At 43.6% G+C, this 26,918-nt stretch overlaps 9 protein-coding genes across 9 annotated transcripts, besides 1 other annotated feature; 6 read left to right on the top strand and 3 right to left on the bottom strand.

Moving 5' to 3' along the window:
• Positions 1-219: 219 nt before the first annotated feature.
• BCIN_12g06600 (hypothetical protein) lies at positions 220-2,815 on the bottom strand. The gene is made up of 3 exons (XM_024696585.1): positions 2,326-2,815; positions 1,776-2,272; positions 220-1,675 (listed from the first exon to the last, which is right to left on the bottom strand). Exons 1-3 carry the CDS (start codon positions 2,437-2,439, stop codon positions 619-621), a joined length of 1,668 nt encoding a protein of 555 aa, XP_024552396.1. The 5' UTR covers positions 2,440-2,815; the 3' UTR covers positions 220-618.
• Positions 2,816-4,712: 1,897 nt separating this feature from the next.
• Positions 4,713-6,559, top strand: BCIN_12g06590 (hypothetical protein). Its single transcript, XM_001547643.2, has 2 exons — positions 4,713-5,332; positions 5,391-6,559. Exons 1-2 carry the CDS (start codon positions 4,974-4,976, stop codon positions 6,421-6,423), a joined length of 1,392 nt encoding a protein of 463 aa, XP_001547693.1. The 5' UTR covers positions 4,713-4,973; the 3' UTR covers positions 6,424-6,559.
• Positions 6,560-7,415: 856 nt separating this feature from the next.
• On the top strand, positions 7,416-8,293 carry BCIN_12g06580 (hypothetical protein). The gene is made up of 3 exons (XM_001547642.2): positions 7,416-7,605; positions 7,656-7,788; positions 7,893-8,293. Exons 1-3 carry the CDS (start codon positions 7,488-7,490, stop codon positions 8,065-8,067), a joined length of 426 nt encoding a protein of 141 aa, XP_001547692.2. The 5' UTR covers positions 7,416-7,487; the 3' UTR covers positions 8,068-8,293.
• An 838-nt stretch (positions 8,294-9,131) lies between these two features.
• Positions 9,132-9,801, top strand: BCIN_12g06570 (hypothetical protein). The gene is made up of 3 exons (XM_024696584.1): positions 9,132-9,233; positions 9,290-9,349; positions 9,409-9,801. The coding sequence occupies exons 1-3, from the start codon at positions 9,194-9,196 to the stop codon at positions 9,471-9,473; spliced, it is 165 nt and encodes a 54-aa protein (XP_024552395.1). The 5' UTR covers positions 9,132-9,193; the 3' UTR covers positions 9,474-9,801.
• Positions 9,194-9,274: a sequence feature (Short protein (BCIN_12g06570, ATZ56126.1) was converted to a misc_feature.).
• Positions 9,802-9,976: 175 nt separating the features above from the next.
• Bcprp2 lies at positions 9,977-13,751 on the bottom strand. The gene has a single exon (XM_001547641.2). The coding sequence runs from the start codon at positions 13,737-13,739 to the stop codon at positions 10,077-10,079; it is 3,663 nt and encodes a 1,220-aa protein (XP_001547691.2). The 5' UTR covers positions 13,740-13,751; the 3' UTR covers positions 9,977-10,076.
• Positions 13,752-17,031: 3,280 nt separating this feature from the next.
• On the bottom strand, positions 17,032-17,928 carry BCIN_12g06550 (hypothetical protein). The gene is made up of 3 exons (XM_001547640.2): positions 17,673-17,928; positions 17,487-17,597; positions 17,032-17,399 (listed from the first exon to the last, which is right to left on the bottom strand). Exons 1-3 carry the CDS (start codon positions 17,909-17,911, stop codon positions 17,090-17,092), a joined length of 660 nt encoding a protein of 219 aa, XP_001547690.1. The 5' UTR covers positions 17,912-17,928; the 3' UTR covers positions 17,032-17,089.
• A 90-nt stretch (positions 17,929-18,018) lies between these two features.
• On the top strand, positions 18,019-18,922 carry Bcatp17. The gene is made up of 5 exons (XM_024696583.1): positions 18,019-18,092; positions 18,171-18,226; positions 18,286-18,300; positions 18,415-18,631; positions 18,691-18,922. The coding sequence occupies exons 2-5, from the start codon at positions 18,179-18,181 to the stop codon at positions 18,714-18,716; spliced, it is 306 nt and encodes a 101-aa protein (XP_024552394.1). The 5' UTR covers positions 18,019-18,092; positions 18,171-18,178; the 3' UTR covers positions 18,717-18,922.
• Positions 18,923-19,753: 831 nt separating this feature from the next.
• Positions 19,754-24,592, top strand: BCIN_12g06530 (hypothetical protein). The gene is made up of 3 exons (XM_001547638.2): positions 19,754-20,092; positions 20,152-20,668; positions 20,717-24,592. The coding sequence occupies exons 1-3, from the start codon at positions 20,030-20,032 to the stop codon at positions 24,079-24,081; spliced, it is 3,945 nt and encodes a 1,314-aa protein (XP_001547688.1). The 5' UTR covers positions 19,754-20,029; the 3' UTR covers positions 24,082-24,592.
• Positions 24,593-25,038: 446 nt separating this feature from the next.
• Positions 25,039-26,799, top strand: BCIN_12g06520 (hypothetical protein). Its single transcript, XM_001547637.2, has 2 exons — positions 25,039-25,684; positions 25,793-26,799. The coding sequence occupies exons 1-2, from the start codon at positions 25,112-25,114 to the stop codon at positions 26,702-26,704; spliced, it is 1,485 nt and encodes a 494-aa protein (XP_001547687.1). The 5' UTR covers positions 25,039-25,111; the 3' UTR covers positions 26,705-26,799.
• Positions 26,800-26,918: the final 119 nt, after the last annotated feature.

Genomic DNA, 26,918 nt, shown 5'->3' with positions numbered 1-26,918 from the left:
CATCAATTAAGAATCTTCGGATGAACCTACACATACACACAGAGAAAGAGGAAGAGAGGAGGAGGGAGAGGGAGAGAGGGAGAGAGAAATAAGGAGGCAGGGAGAGAATAGCGAATCATTTTTGATAGACTTGAGCTAGTGAAGGCCAAAAATTGGCAACGAATTTCAACACATCCAATCAACCTTAGGATTCACCACTTTCTATTTTCAAGCTTAGACTGTTCTTCAGAGCATATATTATTGAGTAGAACAGCCTTGAGAACATGCATCCTTGTTTTCTGGGTGGCTAGCACTGATTGTTGGAAATGATGGAGGCCGCACTTTCCTGAAATATGCGAGACTAAAAGAAAAATCCCGAAAATCCAACCTACGTCGTAGACGACATGGACAAGGAACCCCATAATTTGGTCTGAGACATTATATGTAAATTCTTAATATCTGATAAAGCAATCTATTCTCTGAAGCGAATTCAGTATCTCAAATCCTTTGAATGATCTAATGTGATATAGTAAATGGAGGTTTCTGATTGTCGAATTGGGATCCGGACCATTTGAAACTCTGAATATAGAGAACAACAAGATGTTCAAGATGGTCATGGCAACGGCTTGCAAGAAATTACTACGCCGGTGTCTCGCCCTTTCTGAATTTTATTCTGCAAGGAAATTTATCTGCCGGATGAGCAGCACCTCCATCAACCTGGTATGATCTTTCTCCGTCTATTTCTTTTACACCTTTCTTATCGCCGAACTTTTCATCCCATTCATTATAAGCATCCCGTACATCCAACTCTCTCACCACCATCGACAACACAATCTTCAACTCCATCATCACCAAAGCCTGCCCAATGCAGTTCCTTGGTCCTAGCTCAAAGGGTCTCCAAGCTCCTTTTATACCACAATACAATTCATCTCCTGATTGTGCAAGCCATCTCTCGGGCAGAAACTCTTTTGGGCGTGTCCAGTATTTTGGATCATGTTGGATTGGCAAGTGAAGCGTGTATACCATGCAATGTTCTGTCGGATATATATTTCCTTCTTCATCAACCAAGTCCACACCTTTTAGTCCTTGCCTAATACTCGATGCGGGTGGGAAGAGACGAAGGGTTTCTTTGATGACGGCGGCTGTATATGGCAATTGATTGATGAGTGTCGAATCCTCTTTAATGAGTTTCGAAACAGCGGTAATGTCAGTTCCAAATACCGAATCGTGTTCTTGAATGATTTTTTCGAGGGTGGAGGGGTTTTTAGAAAGAAGATAGTAACACCAGGATATGGCACTACCAGTTGAATCATGGCCGGCGAAGAGAAGGAGTCGGATGTTACGGGTAGCGATAGTGCGGAATTCTTGGTCAAGACTGGTTGCATTGAGCCGAGCAGGATCAGCCATGTAGTCCTCGATAACCAGATCCATGATTGATTTAAAGGTTCCTGCTTTGTCGTCCAAATGGTCATTTGTTTCGGAATTCTTAGATAGCGTATACGCCTCAAAGCGCTTGTCGAGTTCTACGTTGATATACGCATCCATTTTCCGACCATTGAGCCACTCTTTAATCGGACGTACAAAATTGAGCCATTGAAGAGGGTTTACTTCTTGATTCGCAAGTTTACTTTGGATTTGATTCAACATGGTGTCTGCAAGAGGGTTGTATCCTCTCTGTGCGTTAAGCTTTGCGTTCCTAGATTGTGTTAAAATGTTTCACTTCGCCTATTTTGACTCTATCATTCCACGCAAACCATCTCTATGTGCAATGAATGTAGCGAAATGAATTAACTCACAAAGCGGTATTCCCAATCGAATCAATCATGAATCTCAAATTAATCCCATCTAGCTGAATCATTTCCCCACTCCTTGCCTTTTCTCTCAACCCCTCTGTATAGATTTCAACCTCATCTATGATCCCAGGAAGCAAATTCGTTAGATACTTGTTGCTGAAACCTCTGGCGAAAAGACTTCGTAGATCCTTCCACTCATCATATTCCGCATCAAACAAACTGATACCACCTGCGATGCTCCAGAACCAAGTTCTCAGAGCATCAGGCTTGCGATATGATATCGGAGTAGATTGTACAGCTTGATTTGCGAGAAACGGAGAAGTGATGACTAGGAATGGGGCTGCGAAAGGATATAGATCAAGGTAGAATGCGCCATTACTGGAGTATTTGCGGGCGAGAGCACCGAAAAGGTATACCTTTAGTGCATCTGCTGGGAAACCTTTCATAACATTGGCTAGCTCGATAAGATGGCCAGCTAGGAAATTATGGGGTGGCATTGGCTGAGAGGAGATGTTAGTGTAACTGCGCACTTCTGAGAAGGGAAGAAACTCACCAAGCCACGAGCTGATAACTTCGTGAAAAAATTCCGCGCGGTATATAGTTTAGGTAGAAGCCATAGTATGAGAGTAAGGAAGGATAATAGAATCGTAGTCCAAATGAAGCCCATTGTCGCGGTTTCTCCTAAGGGAATGCAATCGATCTAGAGCTGTTGAATTTTGTCTCTTGGATTTGTATTTTGGTATGACTAAAAAGATGACGAAAGAGGTAATTTAATGGGAGTTGACGGAGTGACTGGAAGTGATGCGTTGTAAGTACTGGCAATGTGCGTACAAAGTTATTCTTTAAGCGCCGATGATGCTCTGAGGATATTGCAGTCTCACTGAGTGCAGTGCAGGGGACACAATGGCAATAACTATTTGTGAGCTCAAGTCATCACACCCAGAGACCTTTTTGACGAGACAATTGGATTCAATGTGGCATTCCTATCCTACTGAGTCTTCCGGAGCATGTTAGAATATGACCAGATCGTCGCCAGAGTGTTCAGGAAATGCGGATTTAGCACGTCCCTATCGTGCCTACCTATCTGCATTTCCCTCGTGACAATGTTATCCATTGGGTCCAACCCATATAAACCTGACAAAGCAAAAATTTGACTGGACAGATACTCGTGCGACGAGAAATTGTGCGACTCCGCTGCTAAGGAAACCAGGTTAGCCCTCTTGTAATTTACCATCTTGGCTCAGTGCTAGGTGCGTCTAGCTTCGGAGTTGCGACTGCTCCATAATTTCTTGCCCCACGATCGCGAAATTCTAGGCAAGTTCAGAATTACCAACCCGACTTATGCAGGGGGAATCGACTACTGTCAAGATTGGTGGTAGTACCAAGTTGAAGCTTCAAAAGAAGCTTATATACGGAGTAATGAGGACTGCACTTTTCAAGCATGGACAAACTGAGAATTCCGTAAAAAAGAGAGAACTTCCCTTATCTCGTATAGGTGGACGTTTAAGGTCCATTCACAGCAATGTCTTGTCGATCTTATATGAAAATAGGTTTCACGTTCTCGATTCAATTTCTTTCTGGGCATTCATCACTCACGGCTGGATCTATCTTTGACTCTGATAAGTCTAATCCATGAGGCCATCAAGCTTGATTGACACATTTTGACCGTTTTTTGACTTCAAGTCTCGAAAAACGCCTTCGACCTTTAACTTTCTATCTATCTCTTTACAAAGGTAGGACACTTATTTAAATGAGCTTTATCACACTTCCCCGTGTAACTGAGTAGGCCAATAGCTCAAGGATAAGTATAAACATCATCAGCCGCTCCTGGGAGTCTAAAAAACCGAACCACATAATCAAGGTAGCTAGAGTAGACCAGTCCACACAGGAACTTATCCACAGCTGAGCGATGGAATTCAAAAATTGGGTTAAGAATACTCACCATCGAGAATGCTTTATTAGCCCGGGAACGCCATAAGGGAACTAAACATTCGGTCTACCGGAAGTTGCCAGTGGACTGGTAATGGTTGACATACATTCTGGAGTGCAAGAATACGATGTCCGTAGGAAAGAGAACTTGCCGTAGATAAGATGCAGGTAACTTTTCACTCCTAGTTCATCTGTTAGTTGGGAATCATCATCCACTAACGTTAGTCTGAAGTGGACGGTCGGCAAACAAATCGGCGGAAGTTGATACCGCTATTCACCAAGATACTGGAACCGCGAACTGACATTCCTTTTTCGAATATCATATAATTTAATGAAATTTTGGAAAAATGTTCGCACAGTATTTTGGTAAGCATAAAAGTTAATGGATCTTGAGAAATTTAATATAGCATAATTGTCTTTCCGCATCGCTTTATTGTAAAGCAAAGGTGTTTTTAAAAGGGGGTTGCTTTTGACGAGTTTGATGTCCCGCTCTACCGGTTTTTTATGTCCTTGTCGAAGCTCCAATGCACTCCACATCTTCATAGAAGCATAGAAGACTAGAAGCATTGCATGCCCGGCACTGCGGCAGGCAACATACACTAAGAACCAACAAATAAGTTTCGTCCATCATGTAAGGTGGACGGCGAAGTGCAAGTGCATTGGCATTACTTTGCCAAGAAAGAAGGAAATCTACGTAGCGCAATGGATCACTCTTTTTGTTACTTAGGAGCATTAGCGAATCTTCAAAAGAGATTACTCCATACAATTTTGACAATACTAATCACTGTATATCAATCTTCCACCTGCATTAGTCGGACCTTGCAATGGTAGACCATCCCGTTTAATCAATGTTTCCTATCCAAACTCGTTCCTGAACTGATCGAGCGGGCACCTGGTGCTAGGATATACTGGTTCAGTCAACTCCACAACCTCTAGTGGCGGTCATTACCAACTGCCTTCAGATGAACAGTCCTCTGAAATGGCTCGAAAATTCTTTTTCCCCATCTAACAGCCAGCGTGGAGAATAATTCAACATGGATCAATGGAGAAATGGTGACGGCAGATCTGGATGGGCACCGTCATAACAATATCCTCAGTGGACTAGTCATTATCGTAAACGAAAGAATTTCTTGGCCTGATTTGTGAGTGCCTGCTTTTAAAAGATATAAAGACAACGTTGAAGACTCGGGGGTAGATTTTTTCTCATCCAAACTCACTTTGGTATCCTGGTATCCGGTCCACTCTTTATCCAAATTATCACATTCGTTTACAATGCGTGTCACTAAAGGCCTTTTTTTGGCTGTCGCTCCTTTGGCGGTCGCTGCCCCTACTCCCTCTTTATTCGGTGATATTCTTGCTCTCGAAGCTGGTATTGCCAAAGTTGTCACCACAGTCGTAAGCACTGTCAAATCGGATATCCAAGTTGCTGTTTCCAAGATCGGCGCTACTCTCCAAACCGATGCCTCAAAGCACGGTTCTGTCTGGAATTATGGCAACATTCCTTGTCCTGAGGTTGCACTTTCTATCCAACGATATCTCCATGACATTGCCTGGACTAAGAAGTCCACTAATTACGTTGACTGGACCACATACAAAGCAAATGGTGTTAATTTCGGTGCTTGGTTAGAACAGTAAGACCACCTCATTTTCTTTCTCTTTTAAGTGTACATAAACTAACACTAGCATTAGAGAACAAAACTACGATCCAGACTGGTGGAATGCTCATGCACCTGACGCTATTGATGAATGGGGCCTATGCGAGACTTTGGGTGCTGAGTGTGGCCCAGTCCTTGAGGCTCGTTATGCTTCATGGATTACCACCGCCGACATCGACAAGCTCGCTGCTCAAAACATAAACACGCTCCGAATTCCCACTACATATGCAGCTTGGATCAAATTTCCTGGTTCCAAATTATACCATGGTAATCAACAAACCTATCTCCGAAATATTGCCCTCTATGCTATCCAGAAGTATGGAATGCACGTCATTATCGGTCTTCACTCTCTTCCTGGAGGAGTTAACTCCTTGGGTATCGGTGAAGCTTTCGGACATAGCGGGTGGTTCCAAAATGCAACAAACTTAGACTACTCCTTCAAGGCCATCGATGCTATTTTGACTTTCATCCAAAGCTCTGGTCAACCACAAGGTTTCACCATTGCTCCTATTAATGAAGCGAGCGATAATTTTGAAGCATTTGCTAGTAGTGAAGGGCTTACGGCAAACGGTACTAACTGGATCAACACGTACATCAACGGTGTCTTGACTCGTGTCGGTAAAGTCAACAAAAAAATCCCCGTCATGCTGCAAGACTGCTTCTTGGGGGAGACTTTCTGGTCCCCATTCTACGCTGCTGGAATGAATCTCGTCATTGACTCCCATATCTACTTCTTCGCCGCCGCCGGTATTTATTCGCAATATGTTTCCCCAGCTATCTGTGGCCAAGCAGAATACACTGCAGGTGACTCCAAGTTCCCTGTTTTCATCGGTGAATGGTCTCTTCAGACTCTTTACAACAATACACTTGCTGGACGTAAGGTTATCCACGATACTCAAGTTTACGCTTACCAGAAGTATGTTTCCGGTAGCGCATTCTGGAACGTCAAGATGATTAACAACACTGCTGCTGTTGATGGAGAGGGTATCACTTCCGACTACTGGTCATGGGAACTCTTAGTTGATCAAGGTGTTATTACACCTACAATCAATGGATCTTACTGTTAGCCAAGATCTTGATATCTCGTGGTCGATGGACGGACGTTAGGTACAACAAGTCGTCATCTGACTTCTTTCACATGTATATATATGACTTTAGGGGAAGACCAACTTAATGAAAGTAATGAATCTAATTTTTACACACAAATTCACAAATTGCAGATCGCAAAATCGGGAGTGATAAAACAATTTCGCGACTGATCATTCCCCCTTCATCTTCTCGGGTAATTTCTGTTTCTTTCAACACGTTCCTGTCTATTCGGAACTACCGAAATGCTTGCCGTACCGAATTCAAAACCTTGCATGTTGTTAAACGTATAATGACGATTACGACCATGAGTTCATATTTTCAAGCATCGTATACACCTTGGATAACGAGCCTCCCTTCACATGAACGGAAAAGCCACGCACCTAATCACCCAAGTAAAACTGTACATTGAAGCTATGGGAGCTTTGATACTAGACGCCACGTCACTGTTTTCTGATCATGGGTAAAATGGCCAAGAAGAATAGATCAAAAGCTCTCAAATCTTAATGTACAATTATGGACTAAATAATTGTTTGGCTTTATATCAAAGAACGAAAATACAGACGGTACTTGTGGGGTGTACCGTTCCAAAACCAGCTGGAGTCTCCTTCTATCCTGCAATCGAGATTTTTCGCCTTCGTCATTATCACTACATGGAGCGTCACTTGGTAACCAATCTACCCCAGAACTCCCGATATAGATTCGTGTTCAATGACAAAAATCGGTGATAATGATAAGAAGTAAAAACATCTCTAAAAAGAATTATCATTTCAACACTATCTCCGAACTCTAGAACAACTTTCAGACTGTCTCCATCCTGGAGATATCTATCACCCCACGCTAACGGTTACACGTTGACGATGCCCCGCATACCATTCCGCCCTCATTCCGCACACATTGATTGTACGAAGTACACGAAACATAAATACATACCTAGGTATAAACCAATTGAAATGCTATCATCACACCTTTCGACAAAATTTCATACTCTCCCCTTTCTTATCCGAATCTCATATCTAGCATCTCAGAAGCAACCCTCGAAAAGATGGAAGGTACATGTCTCTGCGGCGCCGTAACCGTAACAATCAACGATTCGGAGCTCTTCTCTCGTCCAAGAGGTCATTTATGTCATTGTCTGAATTGTAGAAAGACAGCTTCCTCGGGTATGTGGAAACATCTTGACTCGTGAGAAAACAGCTGACAATGAGACTAGCATTTGGAAGTAATCTCGCAATCGAGAGTGAAAAAGTGACCATTAAAGGGGCGGAGAATATGAATGTATATGCAGACTATGATACCACAAGCGGAAAATGTGTTAGGAGGCACTTTTGTAAGACCTGTGGAAAGTAGGTTGCTCATTTCATATCTAGTTCATATCTCCATATATATGTTCCTCGAAGTTTCCTTCTCAAGGCCCAATTATACATGAAATCGTTAACAAAATCCATAGCCCAATTCAATCAATAGCCGAAGCATATCCCGGCAAAACCATTTTGAAGATGGGAATCTTCGAGAAAGTCATGACGCCAGAATGGGAAAGCTTCGTGAAGGATAGACACCCGTGGATATCAGGATTGGAAGGAGCGGTGCAATTCAAGGCGGAAAGTGGCGGAGAGAAAGTATAGTAGTGCATGGTTGTCTTGGGGGATGAACCAAGTGGCGAGGGATGGATACCGCCGTATTTCTATGAAATGTAGGCAATCTTACGTTAGTTGAAATGAGCATGCATTTTCCTCAAAAAAAAAAAAGAATTGGTAGCTGGCTTAATTGTTAACCTCAGCAAACATGCCAACCAGGCCCAAGTTTTAACTGCGAGCTTCTATCAATATACACTATCTCATCTCCTGGACACTACTATACTGAGTTCCTTTTCAGACGCGCGTTTAAAGTTAACTTGATCAGAGTTCTACTTCATCTAGAGAAAGATGCAGTGGGATATTTCAACTCCACACCAACCTTCGCCTTGTGGACTTCAAGTCTAAGACGAGTGCTGCGACGTACGATCGAGGGCACCACGGGAAGGAAGTAAGATCTGTGAATGTCTGCCTTGTTCATTCTCATTCTCTTCATCAACTTCATATTTCAAAGAAGAATAGAGGGGGTGCATCTTTATGCCTGAAATGAGCTTTGAATGGTTTCCCAGCTCTGATAAATGCTTCAATGAAGGCTTGATAAATCAAACGAGTTTACGTGTTGCTCCCGCAATGAACAGAATAAATTGCATGCCAAGCAAAGACTTATAGCATTTTTCAATATTCCAATCCGAATCTAACAATCAAATTCTTTTGATGGTCCAAGCTGGATGTGACATTGAAATGCTTGGAAATCTCATTTTGATCCATAGTCTAATCCGTTCGCGTGAAGGACTGCGCAAAGTCTAGGAAATCATAAGTTGTGATACTAAAACTATCATCAAATCCAACGATAGCATGAAGATTTATTTCGCAGTCAGATTCATTCATCTACTAGGTAGAAGAATCTTCCTTTTGATCACCTGATGAACTGAATGACTGTCGGCACTTGATTTGAGGTGCTGGTAGAAGGATCTCAGAACGCGACTTCTTCATTTGGCAAACTCTATGAGACCGGCATCTTTCAGGGTAAGAGCAGTCGACTAGCTCAGAACTAGGAATACCGAAGTATAGCACCTCTCCTTCATTCCTTTTACTCCCTTTCTCTTCTTCTTCATGCTACCCATCCAACAATTTTCCGTGCCAGATTTTGCCTTTTCCAAGTCCTCGTCTTCAATATATGCATCATCTTTCGATAACATGGGCCTGTCCCACAAGTTGTCAGTTTAACATTCTTTCTTATGACTGCGTTCGCCACTAACTGGTTGTTTTGTAGATAAATGTTGGCCCTGGTTCTACTGTAAATCTTTCTGTAACCCCCATTCGACGTGGTCCCGTAAGCTACAGTTCCTTCAAGTTCATTTTTCATTCGTTTCATGCTAATAGATTATTTAGAATCGCCGACAAAGACGCAAGGCTGCTGCCAAGCTTGCTGCTGCTGCTGCTGCTGCTGCTGCTGATAAAGGAGCTGCTGAAAAAGGAGCTGCCCAAAAAATCACTCGAAGCCGCTAAACCTAATCTCGAAAATGCCAATTATGATTCCGAAACTGCCAATCACCATTCCGAAGCTGTTAATCCTCCTCTCGAAATCTCTAACCATTCATCAAATGCTGCAAAGCCTACCACGAAACCTGCTACCGAATCTGCCATCAAGTCTGCTGCTGAAAAGGTTGTTAACAATGTGAGATAGCCTTGAGTGATGAAGATGGCATGGAAATTGACCATGAGAATTGCTGGAAGGATTCTATAACATACTATAATCACATTTGCTGCCAATACAAATCTACATTCGACCCTCTATAAAACTTCTGACAGACATCACATTGAATGATGACTAAGAGTAGACTTGCAAACTAAGGAATATTTCATCAAACACTTGTTTTTCCAACAAATAATACATCATAAATATATTCACTACCTTTCAAAAGTCAAACAAAATTGACCAACATGATAACATGTTCCCTGAAGGTATCATAATTATTCCATTATATCATTGCATTTCTATCTAAGCTAATAAACCACATAAGTCCTCATATCGTACAATCAACATATAAGCTCCCTTGTTAACCCCAAGTGCCACCTCCACCGCTCCTACCCTGCCTCTTTTGTGCACTCAATCTCCAATCATCTTCTCCAGCAAACTTATTATGAAGAGGTTGAATCCTCTCTGCCTTCTTTCTCTTTGACAATTTCCCTGCATCCGCCACCTTAAAGAAGCTTGGTGCAGCACTCACCAACCACTTAGGATCGATGGTCGTTGTGCAATGCATGTATTCTTTCGTCGTCATTACAAGGGTATGATAGATGACCCATTCAGCTTGTTTACCGAAAAGAGCGGACGAAGGATGTAAGTATACAGGTGTGCTTTCAATTAAAGTCTTGTATCCTTCCTGAGGATCCTTTCGAGCAGAATTTCGGAAGAACCCAGAGCACAGTGCTTGTCGAACTTTATCTGTGTTCCGGCCACAAGATACAATGGGATGCTTGTATCGTTCCATGATTTTCAATAATTGATCACGTACGTCTTTTGCGCGCTTCATACTTCGTGCTTGAATGAAATTTTCGAAACACCACGGACTTGCAAATTTATTCTGCTTCCAGCTGTTATAAACATTCAAAAGTGTGAGATGATCACCATGAGGATCATGAAATTTGGCCTTCTTCTGATCGGCCTGGGCTTGTTTTTCCTTAGGTCGGTAAAAGATAGTTGGAATAGAAATCATAGCAACGATGCTAAGCAATTCGTCAGAGCAGCCGAGGTCAACAGCTGCAATAAGAACCTTTGAAAGAGATGGTTCCATGGGGAAATCTGCCATCTTACGGCCCAAACGAGTAAGAAGACCTTCATCATCCAAAGCTGAAAGGGCGTATAATTCTTCCAAAGCTGTCAGCATAGTGTTTGTTGGAGGTGGATCCATGAAGTCGAAATGAAGCAAATCATTGATGCCCATAGCCTTCAACATCAAAATAGTTGTAGACAAGTTTTGTCTCTGAATTTCCGGTATACTGGTGGGCAACATCTCAGATTGGAAAGCTGCTTCTGTGTAGAGACGGAAACATTTTCCTGGGCCTGTTCTTCCAGCACGTCCTGCACGCTGTTTGGCCTGTGCTTGGGAGATTGGGGTAACTATCAACGAGTCCATACCAAGTTTTGGATCATAGGCATTCTGTTTGACAAATCCAGGATCAATAACGTAATAGATATGATCGATAGTAATAGAAGTCTCGGCAATGTTGGTGGCAATCACCACTTTTCGAGCTCCAGGTGGTGCAGGGTCAAAGATCTTACTCTGCAATTCTGTAGGAAGTGATGCATAGACAGGAAGGATAATCAGCTCTGGAACACTAGGTCCAAGTGCTTTCATACGCTCGTAAAGAATTTCACAAGACGTGTCAATCTCCTCACTACCAGTCAAGAACAGTAAAATATCTCCAGGAGGTTCTGTCAAATGAATTTGCATAACAGTAACCAGAGCAGCATCAAGGTAATCAGATTCGGGCTCCCTTGAGTACATGACTTCTACAGGGAAAGTTCGACCAGGGATAGAGAAAATGGGACATTCGTTGAAGTATGACGAAAACTTGTCGGCATCAAGAGTCGCAGATGTGATGATGATTTTCAGATCTGGTCGACGTTTTATCGTTTTCTTCAATAATGCAAAGAGAACGTCCGTGGAGATGGTACGTTCGTGAGCTTCGTCCAGCATTATGACAGAGTATCGCTTTAGATCAGGATCCATCAGTACTTCTCTCTGCAACATTCCATCTGTCATGTACTTGATCTTCGTGGCTGGACTAGTACAATCTTCAAATCGAATAGTGTATCCAACCTCTTGACCAAGCTCGCAGCCAACTTCTTCTGAGACACGTTTTGCAACTGACATAGCAGCGACACGACGAGGTTGGGTGCAACCAATTATGCCATTGTTAGCAAAACCAGCCTCAGCTAAATATTGGGTTAATTGTGTCGTCTTTCCTGAACCAGTATCACCAACTACGATCAAAAGTTGATTCTCATGAACAGCCTTGATTAACTCAGAGCGGAATCTGAATACTGGGAGCGACTCTCTTTGGTCTTTGATGGACATATCCGTGCGGCGACCTAGAGGTTCATTCTTATTCTGAGTAGCCTTCTTCCAAGCAGGTACGACTTCACTACTAGGTGCTTGTTGTTTCGCAGTTCTAAGATCACTAGCAAACTGTCTCTGGTCTGGATTCGCCATCGGGTCATTCCATTGCGCAGAAAGATCAACCTTCGCTCCATCTTCCGTAGCTTTGTCTTGAGCTTCCTGTTGTTTCAATTCCCTACGGTCTTTAGCTAGAGTCGTACCTGCCATAGCAGCGCGATTAAGTGAGCCATCGGGAGCCTTGACGACTCTGATGGGAGACAACTCCAAGGACTGCTTCGTTTGCCCAGTCAGGAAAGGAGGCTCTTCTTCTCGAATCTCGATATCAACATCTTCTTCCAGCTCCATTTCCCCCTCGCCGTTCAGTGTCGCGTTGTAATCTTCGTCTAGATCTGGGTAATCCGATGCTTTTACCACGCCGGATGCGATCAGTTGTCGAATCTCCCATCTTTCAGGAGATGTCATTCTCTTCTTGTTCCTCCTCGAATTTCGCGACATTTGTCCTTCAAATACTGGTATAGGCTCATCAATTAAACCATACTCATTCTTGCTACCAAGAGGAGCACTATTAGCCCCAGAATGAAACTTTTCTTGGGGAGCCAAATCCATCCCAGTTTCTTGGTCAACCTCCTTCATTGAAAGTCCGATTCTGTTGCCCTCCACTTTAATAACTTTAACCTTGACAGGTTGGTTTCGCGAGACTAGATCCGATGGATGATTTACTCGTTGCCCTTCCACTAATGCCGAAACATGCACAAGTCCATCAACCTTTCCCTTTACACCGTGTATGTTAACGAAGGCACCGAAATCCTTAACACTAGTGACATGGCCGTCATAAATCTTCTGTAGAACAACTTCATCGTCAATTTCGGGGGTGCGTGGTCGTTTGTAATTATCATCTTCTCTTTTCCTCCGACTACTTTTGTGGCTCTTTCGCGTCCTCCCAAATTCGTCTTCTTCGTCATGTTCATGCTTTCGACGCCTCCTTGGTTCATCTCCGGACCGTGATCTGGATCTATGCCTATCTCTGCGACTTCGTCCTCTGTCATAATCTTGATCTGGACTTCTGCTTCGTTTTCTGTTTGATCTCTCAAGCTTCACGGGTTGCGCCGTGGGTGCTAAGCCTTCTAATAAGGCAAGGGTATCATCGACAGGTTGCGCCTTTGGTGCCAGACCTTCTAATAATGCAAGGGTATCGTCAATTGCATCAGCTCCGTTCGTTGCGTAGTCGTTCGAAGATTCGTCTTCGTCTTGCCATGCCGGTTTCTTGTCGGGTAATGCCAGACCTCTGAAGACCTTTGTTTTCTCTTCGACTTTAACGTTCCCATTTTCAGCCGATGTGCCATTTCTACCTTTGCCACCTTTGAACTTCGGATGCATCGTCAAAACCAGGCGATCCACACTCTCAACTAAACTTTGAGGAAAGTCTCCGCCAATTGCCTCGAGCTTCTTCTGGAATTCTTCGAGAGAACTGCATTCTGCACGTTGCGCAATAACAAATTCGGCGAGAGTTTTATCACTTATTCCAAGATGATTGTGCAGTTCAGAGGCCACTCTCTGGACCAAAGAAAGGATTTCAAGGGATTCGAGGTCGTCCATTTCGAAGGTGGCAAGGTAGGTATTGCTACTTGTCGATAAACTTTCGAGATTCAGCAATCAATAAGACGCCGAGACGCGCTTAACTTATCTCGCTAGTGAAACAAGCGCCAACCTTGGATAATTCTCAAACTTCAGCCCCCCCCCCCTGTCAATTATCATGTATTATGTAACGAATCTAGTTAATTTATCCGGAGGTATCTTGAGAGTCTCCTTTTGAATACTCATGGGTACAAAAGGTGTAAAGTGTTTGTATAAGAGGAAAGTTCCTAAGTCATCTATGAGCCGCATCGGAGGTGTAAAGGTCATACAAGATGCGACGTCTGGAAAGAATTACTTTCTACAAGGTCATATCTTTATCTCACTTCTTGGAAGTCGCAAGAAACTGATTTGAATTAGAGGCACAGTGTCACCTCAGTCTAGGGAAAATATTCCTAAGATAATTAGGTAGTGCCTATTCATCGACGCCCAAAACTGAAGGGAGAAGAAGAAGGAATACCTACATCCGCGTGTACAGATTGCAAGCACGTCCAAAATCCAAGTTCGCAGCACGATCTTCAACGGGAATGATATCTTACCACAGCTAGAATACTCCTACGTCTTGCTTGTTCCTCGGGCAGGATTTTTTAATTCATCACACCAAAAAGAATGGATATGAAAGTCTTGTTTGAAGACTTTTCTGTCAGTGGCTTGAGCTGACCACTGGAAACAATGAAGATGCAACACTGGTTTTCTGGTCTCTCATTAAAGTTGGTATCGAATTTACGTTTTACCACAGAGCCATCGCGCAGATAATTGTTGTAAGTTTTGATGACCGCCGTTTTAGGGTTAGCTCTGGGAAATGGGTGAGAAAATTCGCAAAATCCGGTATAACACATACCAATTCCTACTAGCATCAATGAGATCTTGCCAGGAAGGTAAAATCAGTTCCTGCCATACGCTCACCGATCAACTGCTCGAACTGTCTGTTTCACCCAGGATATATTTGCAAAGAACTTCGCTAAATTCCAGGGGTTTCTTACGACCAAGCCCGGAACTTGTATGTGAATTCCGAATTTCTATTCCACATAAATATTTTCCCCCCAAATGTCCTCCTAGATCACTTTACAAGAATGGCACTTACAACTTTGCTGCTTTTACTGGTTGCTTATTAACTTGCCACAGAGCTGTTATGTACCACTAGTTCTTCCCTTTTCCTCAACAAGATATAAAAGAAATTGACGATGAGTTGTGGCCACTATCCAAAGCCCCTCCAAGGAGGTATTTCAATAGTGACCAATTTGAGTTTGGACAGCTATATCCTTTCCCGATCTGGCTTAAAAATTGAAAGCCTGGTCAAAGTAGGGATATACATACTGAATATAATGAGATTACGAAAGGAATACTACGATTTTTAGTTGGGGGTTCAAGTGAGGACTTGACGGAAGAGTGAATAGGTGCTCGCATGATGTTTGTTTTCCAGAGATACCGTTTCTGTGGATGTTTATATTCTATGGTTTTTGAGGATTTGAAAGGTCTTCCTATATTAGTGTTTTCTGGGGGCGTAAGAGTTGACTACATTATAAGTCGTAAAAAAAAGCCATCATAGACTATGATGACAGAACATGGCAATAGTAACTTGGACAAAGACGGCTCACATATTGCAAGAGCCCGAATGAATAAAACATTCGAACCTCACAAATTTAGAGAATGCTTTTTGATTACATCAATAGTTCTGACATAATTAATGTATCAATGGCAAACAACAGATGGTGGTCAACGTGTTTTGGACGACCCGGTACAGATGGAAGATGATCATAAGCGCTTGATGTTATGATGTCAATACTCAGGAAACTGTTAAATATTTGAAAGGAGCAACAGAAGTAGCTGATATTTACATGATTCGGCTACCCCATTCCACATAGAAACGACGCCAAACCCTCCTCAAATCACATCATAGCCACCATCAATATCCCAATCCATCCATCACCTTGAGAATCCCGAATGCGTAAATACTAACAAAACTTGCCAAATGTAGTCAACATTCACCCTTCTCGAGCCACCCGGGGCCATTCTCATTCATCAAGCCCGCAATTCGATTTCTTCTCCTCAATCCTCATATTCGGGGACAAAAATCCTATTATAAATTCATCGCTCATTACTATGACTTCAAAATTCAACTGAAACATAACCCTGCTTCTTCTAGTAAAGCACAACAAACTCAGTGTAATATTGACTTGAACCATGGGAAACATGATGTGCATGCATTGTTGAAAATAGCATTTATGAAAATTTACGATGTGCAACAAATCACTTTCTGATATCACTAGCGTTCATTAAGGTTCTTCAGATTTTTGGTTTGGTTTGATGACCTGGAACCGACAGATTTGTAAGAAATACTGATCTGTTCGTAATGAATTCAGAGCAGACTCCTAGTTTTGCTTCTTGTTAATCGATTTATAGGATTTAGTAATATTGAGATTGCTTCTAAGTGTCGATGTATAGGTTTGAAAAAGAAGCCACTTTTCAAGACGTGATGTGCAACACAACTGTTCCAATGTAGCCGGCGGTCTTTTAACTTTTCCAATGAAAACTTTATTTCACATCTCCCAAATCGGAATGTTTCATTTTGAACATAACTTGTGAAGGTCATACTCGACATGGTGGTTTGACCCCTATAGGATGTTGTAACTCTCCTTCTGCCCATGCCATATATGTAATTTTTAAGAGTTTTAAAGGTCTCTAGAGTTTGGTAAATGGATTCGAGAACTGGGTCTCATTTAAGATGCGATATGCAACAAAACTTATTGCTATGAAAGAATTGAACTTTCTTTGAAGTTTAAAGTTTGTGTTAGTCTGGTTTTGGTACTGGCAAGTGAGTATCTTATAGGGAGTGCGAAGCAAGAAGAGCCATGTTGATTGAGGCGAAAAGGCATTCTTGACTGACTTCCCTCTTGATCAATTCCTGGTAATAGAAAGAAATAAGAATGTTATGGACGAGTAAGAAAGAAGTAATGAGAGAGTGCAACATACCGAGGAATGATATCGATGGCAGAGAACTGTGAGATAACGCGCGACGTCAAGGACATCAATTTTCAGAAATAGTAGGACTAAGTTTTTTTTCTGGCTGCCAACTTTACGCTACTCATGTACTTGCATCAAAGTAGGCATCTTGGCCAGTCTGATGGTCCTCATCGTCGCTGCCTTGACGGAGCGTAGGCGAATCCCACTGCGTTTCGCTAAACAAATAAGGATTCAATCATAAATGCATCTTCAATTCAAGCAGCTAAATATGTCTGCCTCGCTCATCCGGATATGTACAGTCTTCTTCCCCCCATGCCCAAAATTTCTCGTTTATTCTCGCCATGCATCCTCTACTTTGTCCTAATGTGCTTCAACTTCTTATCACTCCATAAGAAGTTGTTTGCATATGCCTTTGGCGCAACCTTCCTAACATTTGGCTCTTGAACGAAATATTCATAACCTTGCTTCTCTGCAAATCTAATCGCATCCTCTTTGGTTTTGAAGTTTACGTTTGTGCCTTGCATGAAATCGGCTGACGATTGCCAACCCATAAGAGGATTTTCCCAACGGTGGCCCTTGGACAAAATATCCCAGTCCATGCGCCAGTGATGACCATGCCAATCACCGGATTGTGTGGCGGTTTTGGCAGGTCGATAGATGCTAGATAATTTTGTATCAGTTATTTACTCGGAAATTTAGACATTGGTGCGATCGTTATGTAAAGCTTGGAGTTGATTGTGAACATACCGGACTGTTCGAGCTTGCAACTCGATTGGAGCACCAGATAGAACTGCAGCTGGCAGAACGTCTCCCTCTTCGCTACCATTCATAACACGCTTTGGGATGGGTGTGAACAATCTGCCAGTTTCCCATCAGTAACCGTTCTTCCTTCCATTATACAATTTCCCTTTGCATTCCCCATGGAAGACTCACGAAGCAGCTTGGTCAACCTCCACTCCATAATCTGGTTGGTTATGCTTAACCAGTGTATCCTTTGATTGTGGGTGGTTGATCATCGATGATTCTCCTTCTTTACGTTTAGGGTTTGGCATGTTCGTAGGTGTGAGAGGGACACCAGATTCGCATCTCACTCCATTTGGTATGGAGCGCAGCCCGGTAGGGCCTGTTGCGCGCAGTAATCGCCCTGCGATAGAAGGACGAAGGAGTGACATATTGTGTATAGTAAGTCGCAATTGAGGGGAAGATTATTGGATGTTTGATTTCGAGGTTCCTTGAGGCTCCGGGATGTGCTTACATAAGCGCACTAGTGGAGGCTTTCGGAACGAGATTTGAGGGAAGGTTGAAGACAACATCATTTCACCGTTCCTAGATTTCATCACGACGTCAGAAAAGGTATGTATTAATGCAGAGCATATAATTAATGAGATCGCTTATTGCGCGAAGATCAATTGGGCTGATTTTCTGTGGTAGTCTCCAAGATGAGTTTCGTTACACGCAGAGCTCTTTCCACCCTCATCCCCCCCAAGGTATGTCCTCTATACCCCTCCATACTTCTCACTTATAAACCGAACTAACTCGAGACTAGGTTGCTTCTCCATCTGTAAGTTATGTTTCTCCGCCAACGTCTTTGTTCTCCTACTTCTCGGGCTCTTCATCGTCCCCCACAACCCCCGAAATCCAAGCCGCACAAATATCAATTCTAACGATGGGCTAGGGACTCGGAGCTGCCAAAGATGCTGCCCGTATGCAACGTGTAGTTAGCTTCTACGAGAAGCTTCCCCGCGGACCAGCACCAGAGATTAAGGCCAAGGGTTTGTTGGGTAGATACCAAGCCAAGTACTTCGGAAAGAACCCTTCTGCCACACCTATCATTCACGCCTTGATCTTTTTGGTCGGTATTGGTTATGCTCAAAACTACTACTTCCACTTGCGTAAGCCTTTACACCTTTGGATCTTTGTGGATCACTAGATAACTAACAATACGGGGCAGGTCACCACAAGAACAATGCTCACTAGATGGATGATCAAGGAGAGAGGAAGGTCGATGGAGAACATACGCGGGCATTGTGTTACTTGGGTGTAAATAAGGAAAGGAATAGATGAATACCAGACAAGCCGTTAGTTGGATCTCATGCGTTGTGGCCATTATATTGGGTGTGACGCAATTTGAACCCTCAAACAACCCTAGGAATTATTACCCTGTGGTGGAAGAACCCATTCCAACCCAACAAGCCTACACTCGTATAGCACACTCATCACAGGCAAAGCGATGGCTACCGCATATAGCCAATTTAAGACTGTTGAGATTCATTCCATGTTTGCATTCCCCTTTATCGAAATTTTGCGGGGCCTAACAGGTAATGATCCCTCTAGAAGTGTGCTAGATTGCAGCCTTCACTTAATACCATTGTCTTTACTATCACAGCCATACCTTATGAACAGTCTTCGGGGTACTAAAATTTGAAGGAACAGTCCCGTGGGAGGAAATGAGCTCAGAAACAATTTAAACCCTCATTATTACATCGCGAGAATTGACTGGCTCATTCCTTTTCGCAATGCAACAGTCGCATGTCACCCCGAGTTTGTCCCACCTTTATGTTTTGGGTTATCTTCTGGATCAAGCAGCCGATGTAGCTGTGACTCCAAAACAGTAAGATAACCCCATTGGCGTTGTGAATATCTAAAATCTCCCCCACTGGCTCTCGTTCGATATCAAAACGATGAGGTGAGTATATTTCACCGGAAGGATGTGTGCTAGTGTATCTTCTATGCTGCATTGATTTGAATTCGAATTTAATAGGAATTCATCATATCAACAAAGACAAGAAAGTGATATGTGACTGATTCACAACATGTCATTACTAAGGGTGCACACACACACTGACCTTTTTTTTGTTCATATTAAAATTCACTTCAGCCTCGAGGAGATTCAAACGCTAACGCTTAAGATTATCACGCTATCGCCCAAAGGGGTTAGAGCCATACTTTGAATGGTCCGTACCTTAAACTTCGACATGATACATAATAGTGGCCGTATCGTATGAAAGTCTCCCGCAAGAAGATAAATCAACTTCAATACTTTCTCCCATTGCCTCCTTCCTCCTTCTGCTTCTCCGGATTCCAGTTACCTCAGATAGAAGATATTGCGACTGCCTTTATTGGAGATATCTTACCTAATTTGTCGCAAGCCAACCTCATATTTACGAAAACGAATTCCCCCCACCATATTTACATCTTCAAGGTTTAGAAAGCTTGTACCTTCACGAATACCATCGGGTCAACGTATGCGCAGTTACTTCGATACCAAATAAACATTTTGAAGACGTATGATGGCAACTGAAGCCACTCCTCAGAACTTCGCGACGTCATCTATAACTCCTGATCATGAGCTGGTTAGTCTATATATTCAATGACCCCTTGCACCTAATCGAAAATGCTGACATGCGCCTAGAACACTACTGAAACTAAGAGTCAAGATGTCCCCTCCGACAAATTTCTCTCTGTAGATGGAGCAACTGCCGACAAAGATGGAAGTAAACAAGATTCGGATTCTCTCGAAGTCACCAACAATAACTCGGCGGAGGTCAGTGTTAATGGAGGATCGGATACTGAAGGTACAAAAGCGGAAGCCTCGAAAATTGGTGATGACAAAGGTGGCCATGTTCGAACAACCTCGACCCTCAAGAAACCAGTCCCCTCTTTCAAGGCAGTTTCAGTAAACAAGACATTTTTGGCATCGAAAGCTTCCACGGCCGCAGTCCCATCGAAGGTTGGAGATAAAGGTCCTGCAGCTTCTAATACTGCGCCAACAGCTTTGACGGCTTCAACTTCAACCACACCGAAACCTAGGTTGGTCGCAAAATCAGGCAGTGGCCTCCGTGATTCAACTCCACGAGCTTCAACTACCGCAAATGGTGGAAAAGCTGGTGGTGCTCCGGATGCGAGTGCCGTGTGGAACAAAAACAGACGTATGTTACACAATATGTTGAAAGGGGGAAGATTCTAACACGAGACAGCTGCTGCCCCACCAGAGCCAAAACGATTTACAGATGAGGAACTCAAGCAACGTTATGGTATTCATTTAGCGACTAGATTACAATCAGATGACCCTGGTAAGCAGGCAAATTGGGCAGATATCGATGATGACGATGATGATTGGGCACCTGAATCGATTGAATGGACGGACGGCACGAAGATTACTCTACCGCACGCAGATGATGCACCCCCTCCACCTCCCGAACCCGTACCAGAGCCTGCGCCAGTCGTAAAGGAAATTAAAAAAACCGAACCCGCACCAAAGCCATCAAAATCACCAGCACCTCAGGTGATAGCTGCTCCTGCTCCTCGACTTGGGTCTGGAAAAGCTGGATTGGTGCTCAAAGGTGCTCCCGAAAAACCTACTCTCGTTGCAAAACCACCTGGGCCTCCAACGCCCGTTAAATCTCCATGGGCCCAACTTCCTCCAGTCGAAAAAGTGGCTCCTGTCGCAATTGACATGGCTCAACAATCTCAGCAACAATCTCAGCAAAATAGATTTAACCAACGCGATCCTCATGGATTTTCTGGTATGCCACAACCACCTGCGAAGGAAATTGCGGCCGATGATTTCAGCCGAACATGGAGAGAAAGTAACGCACATGCTAGCCGGGAGCTCTACAATTCTCAATCTGGTCGGTATGAGCCTGTGAATGAGGGTCGACGTGGAGCGTCCAGGTCCGACGGACAATCTCGTGGCCCTGCAGTCCTTCAACGACCATCGCACCAGGATGGCCCCGCAGAGCCATCTGCCGCTTTTCAGACTCATCACACGAGTGCGCAACAAGGCAATTATGGGCGCCGTCGCACTTCTTCTAATGTTAGTGGGGGAAGTGGAAATTTCGCTAGGCGTATGAGCCGTGGTCATGATATGCCACCACCTCAAGAAATGTTAAATGTACGCAGAGGCTCATTGGCAGCTGTAAGTGATGCGCCGTCTTCACCAAGAAATTTCTCCCCGTCTGGTCAAAATTATCCAAACCAGCAACATCAGCAACGAGGTTATCCAAATCAAAGTCAACCATGGCAATCCCGCGCATCGCCAGCTGTTAGTCATGCATCTCCTCATTCTACTCATGGACAGCTTGCTTCAGGTTCGAATGACATTCACATGCATGGTCCTCTACAAGGCCCACCGATGGGCGCTGCACGTGATGATGATGCTTTGGAAGAACAAAAGATTATCATGAGACGAACTCGTGAACTTGCTATCAAGAGAAGACAAGAGGCTGAAGCCAAAGAGGAAGCGGAGAGAAAGGAGCGTATCCGTATTAAGCTTGAAGCAATGGGTCCACCTCCAGAGAAGAAAAAGGTTAAGGATGAGCCGGTTAAAGAAGAAAGCGTTCCTACCTCTATTCAAGCCCGCGAAGCAAAATCACCCGTTCTAACGAAATCGACGGAAACCTCCAATGATGCACACGTGCTTAAATCGGACATCACAAATGAAAACGATAATGTCGGACATGTTGAAGGAAATTCTACTGGCTCCGATTCACGATCAAATGGTGTCTTCCAGCCCAGTGCTTCGGCGCCTACGCAACAACCTGTGCCTGATAATCGAAATTCGCAATCATGGCAGAGGAACTCAGCTTCAAATTATCCCGCCGATAGATTCACTTCATGGTCGGCTGCGCCCCCACCACCACAAAATTCATCTTCGCGGATTTGGGGGCCTCCCACAAACGAAAAAACAATTGGAAACGGTACTTTTAATCCAGAATTGAATAGGCTTCCAGAGATGTCTCGTCAATCACTCTCAGATATGCCTCATTCATCCGCACATCCAGGACCAATTGGACCGCCTGGTGCAAACCGTGGTAATGGTTCTTACCAGGCAAATCGTGGTCAAAACCAATACAATTCTCGACCACCTCCAATCGGACCTCCATCGGCGAACAGAGTATCCCAGCCACCAAGATCATACGAGGATGAGCAGCGAAAGTCTATGGCTAGACAGGTTTGGGGTGGTGTACCTGACAGGATATCACAAGAGGATGCAATTCTTCATCAACAACACCAGGAGGAAATGGAGCGCAAACGTGAATTAGAAGCAGCTGGTATTGTAGAGGAGCTTCCTCAGCCTGTCTACGAAGATACCTGGAAGCAAGTTACATTAAATGAAGATGGCACGAGAAGCAAGACGAAGAAGGTTTCGACTGCTTTAGTCGATGGAAGATCGTCGACTCCTTCAGTTTTGACGGAAAATGCTTCTCGCGGCAACGCTCGACCAGATTTGTCTCGAACACAGTACAACAACAATGCATGGCCGGGTCAAGAGACTAATGCATCAAGTACACATCGAGAGTCAAAGTTCTTCCCGAGCCACAATCGCGACGTTCGCCTTGACGAGATGAATGGCCATGGTTTTGAACGATCATCATCACCATCTCCACCTCCGCCTACCATGGCTGGTCATCCGGCATATGATAGCGACTTTGCAAGTCCACATGTAGCTCTACCACCTCCGTTACCTGTTGTTAGATTGCCACCTCCAACTATCGTTGCCCCAGTTGCTCCTCCCCGTCCAACATCCTTTGCAGCCGCGGCCGCAGCCCCTGCAGTTCCTGCCATCAGTCAAATTCCTGGTATGGTAGCTCGTCAAGGACTCGCGCGAGCTGGGTCAACTTCTTATGATATTCGCAGAGGTGCAACTTCATCCACCCAAACAGGGGAATGGAAGGAAAAAATTGATCAGTTGTTCGGCAAGAAGTCTCCGCCAAGAACTCATGCTCTTGCTGTCGATTCTTCTAGCAGACGCGCATTTGATCATTCATCTGAGTCACACACTTCTACTACCACTGTGGTTTCCCTTCCTGGGTCCGCCAACGAGAATTTGATTGGCGAACAAGAATCACTCGACACAAAGCCGGCTGCGGAGGAATGTTTCGAAGAACAGGAAATGGGCTCGTTACCTGTCATCAATATTCCACGAATTACGCCACAAAACGCCCTTGAACCTGCTCCTCCTCCAAGAAATATTCCTCGAAAGTTTCTTATGTCTGACACAACATCCGCAGAACCAATGCAATTCCCACCGGAGATCAGCAACAATGCCGCTTCTCTTATAATTTTGCTACCCGGTCAGGAAAAGTCTAAATCGGTTCAGCTTACAGTATCTCAGGCTAGAAGCAACCCGCGACGTGGGCGCGGCGGATCAAGACAAACTTCGTCGACACATCCAAGAGGTAACCGTAGTGGAAGAGACACCAACAGTGGCTCTTCCTCCACTCCTCGTGAAACCCAACCTTCAAATACAAACAATACTTCTGGACGTGGCCGTGGTGGAAGAGGCTTTGGGAATAATAGTAGCTGGAACCGCCACACTGCCACACCAGTTCACACTTAACTGTCGGGAAAGTTCAAGAAGACACGATAATGGTTATCATATTCTTTCATGAATATTGAACCTTCAACGTGTATTTATAGGAACGACCTTTTTCTTTCTGCACAACACCACTTTCTTCTTCAAAATATCTACACTTGTAACTTCAAAACCCTCGTGAGTGGGTTTTTGTCTTGTCAGCGATCATTAAGCAATTTGGGTTGCGTTATGGATCGCAATGTACATTTGCACGCAGTCATGACTTGCTTCTTACTGTTTTCGAGAGGCATAGGCATAGGTTTGGATGACATGGAGGTCATTATTTACAACGATATGAAGGGTAACAAAAAGGGATCGTCTGGACATTGAAATATTCACGAGGATTCCCAAGAAAACTCTCAATCATAAGTACTTCATTGCAATATGTTTTGCTCTATGGCTGTACATTCGGGATGACAGCAATGCCAAATGGAAATGGCTTCTTAACACAATTTTCAGATGAATAAAATATTCTAAAATCATGAAAACATATACAAAGTTTTGATGGAACATTCTGAATATGATGTGACGTCTATGTGAATGAATAAAGCAACACACTCGATCACCTAGATAGAATCATGGTTCAGGTTTCTCTTCAAAGAGTGAAATGACAATCCGAATTATACTTCTGTATTTCTTCCTAACATCTATCTATCATCAACCCCCACTTCTGTTTGATAAAGGGCGTACTGTTTATGTCGATCCCAACGAAAATGATTGGAACTCGTAGCCATACAACCCTTTACGTATTACTCTAAGCATCTTGAAATCTGGTACAATGATTTGATATCCGTCAAGTAATGATGTGCTCCATTTCAAAAGCAATGAAATGTATTTTGAAATAATCATGATTTAGCAAGTTCATTTGTAACCTCGAGGAGAGCTTTATGAGTCCGTGCGCATCACATCATTATATCACATTATATCACAATCAGATGTCCTGTATCCAACATCAACATCAACATCAACTTCAACTTCAACTTCAACAACCACATTACATTACCCAACGTTCATCATGACCAAGAATTACCCCTCAATCACTAAGCCTATGATTAGTCCACCAAAGAGACAAATTAATCTTCTGAGAGGCTGGCCTCATACTTCTCTCCTTCCTACTGCGTATATCCAGAATGCAGCAAACAAAGTCCTTACAAATCCAGATCTAGCTAATCCGGGATTATTGTATGGACCGGATCCGGGACCATCAAATATGAGGGAGAGCGTGGCGATATGGCTTCGAGAATTTTACTCTGAGTATTATCCTTCCTCTGCCTCCAACTCGGACGAAGAAAATAACAATCGAAAACTGTGGAATAAAGATAATCAAGGTACACTGACAAGTCCAGAAGCCGATAGGATATGCATCACGGGAGGAGCATCGCAAAATCTAGCGTGTATATTGCAGACATATACGGATCCACTAGTTACGAGAGTGTGGATGGTTACGCCCGGGTATTTTTTGGCGGGGAGAATCTTCGATGATAGTGGGCTGCGAGTTAGAGCTGTTGGGGAGGGCGATGAGGGGGTGGACTTGGAAGGATTAGAAAGTATGATGAAGGAGACTGGCAAGGAGGATAGAGGTGTCGAGGTATGTCAGGTGTTTCACGTTATTTGAAAGATGTCAATGTCAGTTTTGGAGTTGTAAAATTTCGTGTATGACAGAATGGCAAAGAATGAGGCTAACCAACGTGGACAGCCTATCAAAGACTCAAAATCGAGGCCATGGGGTAAGATCTATAAAAATATTATCTACTGTGTCCCAACATTTTCAAACCCGTCTGGAAAAACAATGACGCTGTCTTGTCGCACTTCTCTTGTTAAATTGGCTCGCGAATACGATGCATTAATCGTCACAGACGATGTTTATGATTTTCTCCAATGGCCCACTTCATCATCTACCTCTGAGGCTCCTCTTAAAAAGGCTTTACTTCCCCGCCTCGTCGATATCGACCGTACACTTGAGCCCATTCCCGATGTAGCCAGTTTCGGAAATGCAGTAAGTAACGGTTCATTCAGTAAAATAGCGGGACCAGGTGTTCGAACCGGATGGGTCGAAGCAACTCCTAAATTCGCGTTAGGATTGAGTTTGGTGGGTAGTTCGAGGAGTGGTGGATGCGCAAGTCAGTTGACTGCTACTATTGTTGATCAGGTTTTAAGATCGGGAGATTTGATGAAACATATCGAGGGGACACTTCAGCCTGCTTACAAGGAGAGATGCGAGAGGATGATGAGCGCGATTAAGAGGGAATTGGGCCCATTGGGTGTGACAGTTGAGAATACGGGTATGGAATCAGGGGAAGCAAAAGTTTTTGGAGGCTTTTTCATTTGGTTGAATTTGCCAGGTGGAATTGATGGAGATTTGGTAGCGCAGATGGCATTAGAAGAGGAGAATCTCGTGGTAGCTAAAGGAAGCATTTTTGAGGTGCAAGGGGATGAGAGTGTGAAATTGCCGAGGGGATTGAGACTTTGTTTTGCGTGGGAAGAGCTGGATGATTTAGAAGAGGGTGTTGTGAGGTTGGGGAGAGTTGTGAAGATGATTTTGCAAGGACGTGGTCTGAGAAGTGGAAGTAGAGGGGGGGATGGAAAGAGCCTTGCGGAGTTCAAGTAATTGTGATAAGATCAGAACCAGGTAATTCTGAAAGACATCATTTTTTTTTCTTCAAGGAAATCGGCTACAATCAATATCTGGCGAGTGATTATACATTCGGATTCAAATCCCGCGCACTTCCAAAGCTTGGTGGTACATGATCCCCGCCAGCCAGATTAATCTATGTAGCAAGCAACCCTCAAATTCTCTCGACATTATCATCGATCATATTAAA

Source organism: Botrytis cinerea, chromosome 12 (assembly GCF_000143535.2).
Source record: "Botrytis cinerea B05.10 chromosome 12, complete sequence".
Classification (NCBI taxonomy): domain Eukaryota; kingdom Fungi; phylum Ascomycota; class Leotiomycetes; order Helotiales; family Sclerotiniaceae; genus Botrytis; species Botrytis cinerea.
Note: the sequence above shows the minus strand (reverse complement) of the source record. Positions and strands in the feature narration are given on the sequence as shown.

What these genes read in the sequence shown, in the direction of transcription:
- BCIN_12g06530 (XM_001547638.2), top strand. Translation starts at nt 20,030, where the DNA reads ATGGCAACTGAAGCCACTCCTCAGAACTTCGCGACGTCATCTATAACT. An exon ending in TAACTCCTGATCATGAGCTG is followed by an intron (nt 20,093 to 20,151) that starts GTTAGTCTATAT and finishes ACATGCGCCTAG; the next exon opens with AACACTACTGAAACTAAGAG. An exon ending in CGTGTGGAACAAAAACAGAC is followed by an intron (nt 20,669 to 20,716) that starts GTATGTTACACA and finishes AACACGAGACAG; the next exon opens with CTGCTGCCCCACCAGAGCCA.
- Bcatp17 (XM_024696583.1), top strand. Translation starts at nt 18,179, where the DNA reads ATGAGTTTCGTTACACGCAGAGCTCTTTCCACCCTCATCCCCCCCAAG. An exon ending in AAACTACTACTTCCACTTGC is followed by an intron (nt 18,632 to 18,690) that starts GTAAGCCTTTAC and finishes AATACGGGGCAG; the next exon opens with GTCACCACAAGAACAATGCT.
- BCIN_12g06550 (XM_001547640.2), bottom strand. Translation starts at nt 17,911, where the DNA reads ATGTCACTCCTTCGTCCTTCTATCGCAGGGCGATTACTGCGCGCAACA. An exon ending in GAGGTTGACCAAGCTGCTTC is followed by an intron (nt 17,598 to 17,672) that starts GTGAGTCTTCCA and finishes GGAAACTGGCAG; the next exon opens with ATTGTTCACACCCATCCCAA. An exon ending in TTGCAAGCTCGAACAGTCCG is followed by an intron (nt 17,400 to 17,486) that starts GTATGTTCACAA and finishes AAAATTATCTAG; the next exon opens with CATCTATCGACCTGCCAAAA.
- BCIN_12g06590 (XM_001547643.2), top strand. Translation starts at nt 4,974, where the DNA reads ATGCGTGTCACTAAAGGCCTTTTTTTGGCTGTCGCTCCTTTGGCGGTC. An exon ending in TTCGGTGCTTGGTTAGAACA is followed by an intron (nt 5,333 to 5,390) that starts GTAAGACCACCT and finishes CACTAGCATTAG; the next exon opens with AGAACAAAACTACGATCCAG.
- Bcprp2 (XM_001547641.2), bottom strand. Translation starts at nt 13,739, where the DNA reads ATGGACGACCTCGAATCCCTTGAAATCCTTTCTTTGGTCCAGAGAGTG.
- BCIN_12g06520 (XM_001547637.2), top strand. Translation starts at nt 25,112, where the DNA reads ATGACCAAGAATTACCCCTCAATCACTAAGCCTATGATTAGTCCACCA. An exon ending in AGGAGGATAGAGGTGTCGAG is followed by an intron (nt 25,685 to 25,792) that starts GTATGTCAGGTG and finishes CAACGTGGACAG; the next exon opens with CCTATCAAAGACTCAAAATC.
- BCIN_12g06580 (XM_001547642.2), top strand. Translation starts at nt 7,488, where the DNA reads ATGGAAGGTACATGTCTCTGCGGCGCCGTAACCGTAACAATCAACGAT. An exon ending in TAGAAAGACAGCTTCCTCGG is followed by an intron (nt 7,606 to 7,655) that starts GTATGTGGAAAC and finishes CAATGAGACTAG; the next exon opens with CATTTGGAAGTAATCTCGCA. An exon ending in TTTTGTAAGACCTGTGGAAA is followed by an intron (nt 7,789 to 7,892) that starts GTAGGTTGCTCA and finishes CAAAATCCATAG; the next exon opens with CCCAATTCAATCAATAGCCG.
- BCIN_12g06600 (XM_024696585.1), bottom strand. Translation starts at nt 2,439, where the DNA reads ATGGGCTTCATTTGGACTACGATTCTATTATCCTTCCTTACTCTCATA. An exon ending in AGTTATCAGCTCGTGGCTTG is followed by an intron (nt 2,273 to 2,325) that starts GTGAGTTTCTTC and finishes ATCTCCTCTCAG; the next exon opens with CCAATGCCACCCCATAATTT. An exon ending in TCGATTGGGAATACCGCTTT is followed by an intron (nt 1,676 to 1,775) that starts GTGAGTTAATTC and finishes AACACAATCTAG; the next exon opens with GAACGCAAAGCTTAACGCAC.
- BCIN_12g06570 (XM_024696584.1), top strand. Translation starts at nt 9,194, where the DNA reads ATGCATCATCTTTCGATAACATGGGCCTGTCCCACAAGTT. An exon ending in ATGGGCCTGTCCCACAAGTT is followed by an intron (nt 9,234 to 9,289) that starts GTCAGTTTAACA and finishes GTTGTTTTGTAG; the next exon opens with ATAAATGTTGGCCCTGGTTC. An exon ending in CCCCCATTCGACGTGGTCCC is followed by an intron (nt 9,350 to 9,408) that starts GTAAGCTACAGT and finishes TAGATTATTTAG; the next exon opens with AATCGCCGACAAAGACGCAA.